The 6,927-nt window shown below is 33.1% G+C and overlaps 1 protein-coding gene across 1 annotated transcript; it reads left to right on the plus strand.

The window, feature by feature from the left end:
* Positions 1–265: 265 nt before the first annotated feature.
* LOC126886799 (uncharacterized) lies at positions 266–3,674 on the plus strand. Its single transcript, XM_050653864.1, has 3 exons — positions 266–638; positions 2,447–2,684; positions 3,445–3,674. The coding sequence occupies exons 1-3, from the start codon at positions 556–558 to the stop codon at positions 3,658–3,660; spliced, it is 537 nt and encodes a 178-aa protein (XP_050509821.1). The 5' UTR covers positions 266–555; the 3' UTR covers positions 3,661–3,674.
* The last annotated feature ends 3,253 nt before the right edge of the window (positions 3,675–6,927 follow it).

The following is a 6,927-nucleotide window of genomic DNA, read 5'->3' on the forward strand; positions in this document are numbered from 1 at the left end:
TATTTCTCTATGGTGTAGACGTAGCCAGATACTGGGCAGAAAAACTGTAGTCGGATCCAAACACGAAAAAGTAAAGTAAGTGCATCAACTCTACAATACCCTTGAATTCATAAACCCTAAACTAGCTGTTTTTTAAAATATTTCGGAAACCTCTAAAAATATTAATTAAAAAAAATAAATTTTTTGTTTTCACCTCGTATAGTAGGTCCTCCTTCTTTAACCTTGAACATGACTTTTTTATCTCATTTCTCACGCAACCTAAAGAATAAAGAACTGTTGAATCAAAAATACAGACACAATAAAAGGTTGATATTTAAACTGGTTTATACAAAAACTACCAAATACCGAACACGTCAACAAAAAATACATTGAAAATTAAGATAAATACTGTCGTATCCGTACCGCATACTGCCAAAGTGTACCTAATCAATTTACCTAATCAAATCAAACAACTACTAGTATGACAGGTCAAGGTTCAACAGTAGTTGTTATCAATCTATAAAATTGAGGATATAAATTAATTTAGTTTCTTTATAAATTAAACAGTGTAATACCATGGATAAAAAGGCGAAAATTGAATTGTTACGTGCGAATTTGGCAGAGTATCCAGATTTTCCAAAGAAAGGGATTCTTTTTTGGTAGGTAAGTTTATTTTCTGTTCATGAATTGACACCACGTGAGTGTTATTATTACCACCTGTTGATTGTAAATAATAAGTGTTAATCATTTATACAATCTAATAAATTATCCATATCAAAGTAAACAGACGAACAATACAATCTATACATTCTATAAACATAATTAACATGTTTACCATCGTCTTTTTAATCATTTTATTTATTATTCGGAAATGTCTTTGGATTTGGATAACCTATAAAAGCGTTGCTGAAATAGTTTTACACTTATATTTAGTTTGGATATATCCATTATTAGTAGTACTTAACATAAATCAGACAAATATAATTTATTTTCATCCATAATGTCCATATTTAATCATTTATAAATCGAAAAAAACTAGTAAAAATAACAATGTCACATGTCACAATTAAACTTTCAGGTGAAGTCGATCTGCTCAATATGACAGCTGCAGTGTTGCCGGCCCGGCTAAAATCATATTCAATAAGCATCTTTTCTGTACCCACAGTCTGTACATACCGGGTTCATTAAATAATTTTGTCATTTAGTCCGCGTTGTGAGGTCCCTCCCGTACAAAAAAGTTTCTTATTCTGTTTATTTGCGAATTCTTGTTCAAAAATGTCCTCTTTAACCAAGCCAGAGGGCGAAATTTTTGGCCAGAAATTGTTTAAACAATGTTTTTAACCCATTCGCGGACAGGACTGCATATGCAGTTGTACATGTGTCTGTATATGCAGTCATGTCCTTAAACAAATTCAAAATATCACCTTTCTTTGCGACAGAAAACATTTTATTTAGGTTTTTTGGGTCATTCTAAACAAAAAAGATCTCTTTTTATTTTTCGATCATCTTCTGGAGTTTCGAGTATTTTCGGCATTAAATTGATACAATTAGATTACTCGGGCGGTTTTGGGGGTTGCTGAAAACGAATACACCATCAGAACTTACACCCGGAGCACCTGGTGTCTAGGGTCATGTCATGTTCTGGAGTTTCGAGGGATTTCGGCACTTATATTGACGCAAACAGATTACACGTGGCGTATTTGGGGTTCCTGAACACGAATACGCCATCAGAACTGACTCCCAGAGCACCTGGTGCCAACGGTCACTACTAAATCACGTCATCTTCTGGAGTTTCGAAGGTTATTCGGCCTTGAATGCATGCAAATAGAGTACTAGGCGGCTTTCCGGGTCGCTGAATACGAATACAACATCAGAACCAACCCCCAGACTACCTGATGCCCAAGGTCGCTGCTAAGGCATGTTATCGTCTTGAGTTTGGAGAGTTTCTGGCACCTGCACCGGTTCTGATGGCGTATTCTTGTTCAGCGACCCCAAAACACCCGAGTAATCTGTTTGCATCAGTGTAGTGCCGAAAACCCTCTTAACTCCAGATAACGTGTTTCAGCAGTGAACCTGGGCACCAGTTGGTCAGTGGTCGCCGGTTCTGATGGCGTATTCGTCTTCATCGACCAAGAGTAACAAAATATGGCCCGTACTAAACTTATTTTGACACGCTTTGAACACTTTTGGATGCATTTTATGCACTTTAAAATGCAACTGCAATTCCACCAATTTTTCTATTGTAGACTTTTTTTCCTGCATCATCCTGAACACAATGCAAAAAGTTGAAAGTTTCTTGGTGCTGTATTTCGATTTGAAAATCGATTTATTTTGTGCTAAATGGCCTGGTCTAGCTTTAGTTTTTTAACTTTTAAAGTTTTATAATTCAGAAAATATTATGACTGTAGACGCGCACTGTATTTAAAATAATATATATTATACTTATTTATGCAGTTTTCTTTTTTAGGGATATATTTTCTATTCTGAAAGAGCCAGAACTATTTCACGTTTTAAAAGATGTGCTTATGGAGACAGTGAAAGAAATTCAACCACTTCCAGAATGTATTGTCGCTCTTGATGCTAGAGGATTCCTATTTGGGCCTATATTGTCTCTAGAGTTAAATATACCGTTTGTACCTGTACGAAAACCGGGAAAACTGCCTGGAGAACTTATCACTAGCACTTACACCAAAGAATATGGAGAGGTAAGTTCAGATAAGGAGAAGTAAGATAATTTTGAGGACTTTGTATATTAAAATTTTATTTAATTCATTAGGACCTTCATAATTCGGATAGAAAGTCTATATAATACCTATAATACAGTAAAACACTTTATCCAATTTCACTAGGTTTCCCAATCTTTTTAAGTATAAAAAAAGCACTCCACGTTCAGAAAGTGTACTTTGTAGAATTGAAATCGTATTATTTGGGTGGCCTCATTATCGTTATTATGTAATTTAGAGGTTTTTACACCTACTGAAGTAGCTAGTTTCAACTACTTGTACACTGGACGTAAGTAACCACATTTTCTATTGATAATGATGGTCAGTTTGACCGAAAACGTTTTGTACATTTTCCACTTCCATGTGGATAAATTTTAAGAATTTTAATAAATTCATATACCTATATACAACAGAAGTGTTTACTTCATTCCACGTTGTATTACATTTTTCTTTCGTATCTCTTTCTCGATAAAAATTTTCATATCTTCAAAATATTCGTAACTTAAATTATAATAAAAAGATCGGTATTGAGCGTGAAAAATACAAATACAAATCTAACGTTCGATTTCATAATAAAGTTAAAGTGGACTTTAAATTTAAAATTGGTACCTTTAACTATAACAATTGCATTGTTAAAGGTACCAACTTTAAATTTAAACTCCACTTTAACTTTATTATGAAATCGAACGTTAATGATTTTTTATATAGGTATATTTTTTTTTTCATTTGATCAATGTTTTAGGATTCCTTAGCGCTTCAGTTAAACAGTATAACAAATGGTCAAAGGGTTTTAATAATTGATGACCTCTTAGCAACTGGAGGAACTTTAGCATGTGCTGTTGAGATGGTACAAAAGGCAGGAGGGAACGTTATAGCCTGCTTAGCACTTATAGAATTAGAAGCATTGAATGGTAGAAAATTAATAAACAAGGATATTATATCTTTAATTAAAATATAGTTTTAAATATTTAAGTTTTCCATTAATTCTACTCCCAAAAATTATCTCAATCTGTATAAGTAATTTTTGTACCGACTTCTTAAGGCTATCGGTACATAATTCGCAAATATTTTACGGGTATCCCTACTTTACACGGCAAATTACGTGTAGTAAAATTCATACTGATATGGATATGTAAACATTACTAGAATGTCATTCTACTTGAAAATGTCATCATTAATTAAAGAGATGGCTTTTGAATGTTCTTGGATAACTGTTATTTTTATAATTGCAAATTATTAATTCAGTTAATAAATGTGATAATTTTTTCACTAACTATGTATTCAGTGATTGTAATATTTTATATGTACAACAAAAACTAATACTCAGTCGAGAAAAGAGGAAAAGTGTTTAAGTGATTTTTTAATAATATATTGTTACTATGATGGAACGCTTACAATTTTGAACATCTTTAACAACAAAATACTTGGATCACAGAATATATCATCCTGATGTATTCTCTGCTTGGATCTTCCACAAATAATACACAATAAATAACTTTTTATTAAGTTCACGTCTTAAATCAATTATTGATCAAATTAATACACTTATTAGGGCCGGTTGTTCGAACGCTAATCAACAATGATCATTATCAAATATTTAATTACTGTCACCAAAACTGTCAATGTCAACTTTGTTTGGGTTGCTGAAAACATAATTAATTACAATTATGAGATTTATTAATAATTATGTTAATAATTATTGTTATATTAATTGATTATAGTCTCAGAATTGTAATTAATTATGTTTTAACAATTGACATTGACAGTAATTAATTATTTGATAATGATCATTGTTGATTAGCGTTCGAACAACCGGCCCTTAGGGCCGGTTGTTCGAACGCTAATCAACAATGATCACTATCAAATATTTAATTACTTACTTACTTAGTCCTAAGCCTTTCTACCTTTAGGTGTAAGGCTGGTGGAGTTGAGTTTGGCATTGTAGTCTCCATGCTTTCCGATCTTGCGCTAGGTTTCTTGCACTTTCCAATGTCAATCCCTTCTTCTCGACTTCTTTCCTGATTTCATCTACCCACATAACTCTTGGTCTCCCTCTTTTGTTTTTCCCCTGCACTCTCGTTTCGAACACTCGTTTTGTTAGCCTCTCGTTCGACATTCTACACACGTGCCCGAACCATCTAAGTTGTCCTTCTACTATTTTTTCATTGATTGGTTCTAGTTTTAGGTTTTGTCTAATTGTTTCGTTTCGTATTTTGTCTGTCCTTTTTCTGTTTGCTATTTTCCTCAGGAACCTCATTTCCATAGCATTGACTCTGGATTTTTGTAAATATTTAATTACTGTCACCAAAACTGTCAATGTCAACTTTTATTGGATTGCTGAAAACATAATTGATTAAAATTATGAGATTAGTTAATCAATTAACATAACAATTATTAACATAATTGATTACGTAATTTCATATTATGTTTTCAGCAACCCAAACAAAGTTGACATTGACAGTTGGTGACAGTAATTAAATATTTGATAATGATCATTGTTGATTAGCTTTCGAACAACCGGCCCTATATATATCAATATTATTTAATCAACAACTCAAAATATTCCTGATGCCATGTCAAATATTTAAAATTGTCACTGTCTGACTGACAGTATGATGACAATATATTCGACTGAGTGCGTTGTATGACAGATAGATTTGGAAATATTACCACGGACATTGTGTTCATTTTTTTAGAATCCTGAAAAAACCAATAAATATTTTTGAAAAATTTAAACGCAGAATGAAAGACAATATTATTACCGAGGACCGAGTCCCTTAAAATAAATAAAAAGTTTATTTTGAATGCGATATTTTAAATTAAATATCACACTACACTTTCTCTTAGTTTTTCACCCCTCTAACTTATTAAAATATACATTAAAGAAGTTCTCAGGGACTTTCGGCCCTCGCCAATAACGTAATCTGTCATTCTGCGTTTAAATTTTTCAAAAATACTTGTTAGTTTTCTCAGGATTCGAAAAAAATGAATCCCCATTTGAATAGCATTGCAGCCGAAAATACGTACCCATCCCCTTAAAGTGCCTATCCGTTCCGGATGTTGGCGATCATCATAGATATTGTTCGTCCGCTATAACTTTTCCCATGCGTCACGATTAATTTTCAAACAAATTAAGTCAAAACATTAAGTGAAACGAACGTCGATATATATATACATTTTGTATACCGTATACCAGCGGTTCTAAATCTGTGGTACATGTACCACTGGTGGTACATATCATTATTGGCGGTGGTACACAAAACTCAAAACAGCCAAAATATCAGCACCACTGTTGGCACAATAATTATAGTTAATTAGATCACCTAGCTAGATAGGTATTTTAGTTAGGTGGTACCAAAAATAATAAAAATTATTTGGTGGTACAGTGGAACCTCGATAACTCGGATTAATCGGGACCGCGACCGATCCGGGTTATAGAAAATCCGAGATAGCCGGAGAATATGGTAAAAATTAATAAAATACGGTATACTTACAGATAAACTCCGTTAGAATTGAAATAACATGAAATATATTTATAAATATGCACAGTACCTACTCATTAAAATTACTAAAAAAACACCAAACCCAAACGTAAGCAAATGGAAGCAAACAATACAAGACACACAATACTAAAGACCATTGTTTATAAAAGAATTTTTTAAATAGTCTTTCCTAAACAATGCTGACAGTTTGAAATAAAAAGGAATAGATACTACAGACAGTAGTGTTGTTTCTGCGGCGTGTGCTATGAGTCATTTTTAATATCGTATAGTTCAAATTACACACATACACATTATCTCTCAAATATATTATATACATTTTTATTGTTGAAAGGTTTGTCTGATAATTAACTATTTTGATTGGAAATAAGCCACAATTAAATTGAAAAATACAAAATATTGAAAATCAAAATGTTTATCTGATGAAAATCGGTCCGGGTTAGCCGGACTTCCGGGTTATCGGGGGCCGACTTATCGGGGTTCCACTGTACCTGACTCAAAAAGATTGAGAACCGCTGCCGTATACTATATACTACTCACATCGGCGTACGTTTCACTTTGTTTTGACTTAATTTGTTTGAAAATGAATCGTGAAGCATGGGAAAAGTTATAGCGGACGAACTATATCTTGACTTTGTTTACCGCAGCGCGGAACAGTTATGGTAGTCGTGTTATACCACTTTCGTAAAGTTTGAAGCCAGGAAATGCGTCTTCTTCCCGGTCCC

The sequence above is a fragment of the Diabrotica virgifera genome, chromosome 6, assembly GCF_917563875.1.
Source record: "Diabrotica virgifera virgifera chromosome 6, PGI_DIABVI_V3a".
NCBI classification, from domain to species: Eukaryota; Metazoa; Arthropoda; class Insecta; order Coleoptera; family Chrysomelidae; genus Diabrotica; species Diabrotica virgifera.

Excerpts from the sequence above, each read along its gene's own strand:
- LOC126886799 (XM_050653864.1), top strand. The coding sequence starts at position 556 with ATGGATAAAAAGGCGAAAATTGAATTGTTACGTGCGAATTTGGCAGAG. Across the intron at positions 639-2,446 it reads AAGAAAGGGATTCTTTTTTG|GGATATATTTTCTATTCTGA; the intron begins GTAGGTAAGTTT and ends TTTCTTTTTTAG. Across the intron at positions 2,685-3,444 it reads ACACCAAAGAATATGGAGAG|GATTCCTTAGCGCTTCAGTT; the intron begins GTAAGTTCAGAT and ends TCAATGTTTTAG.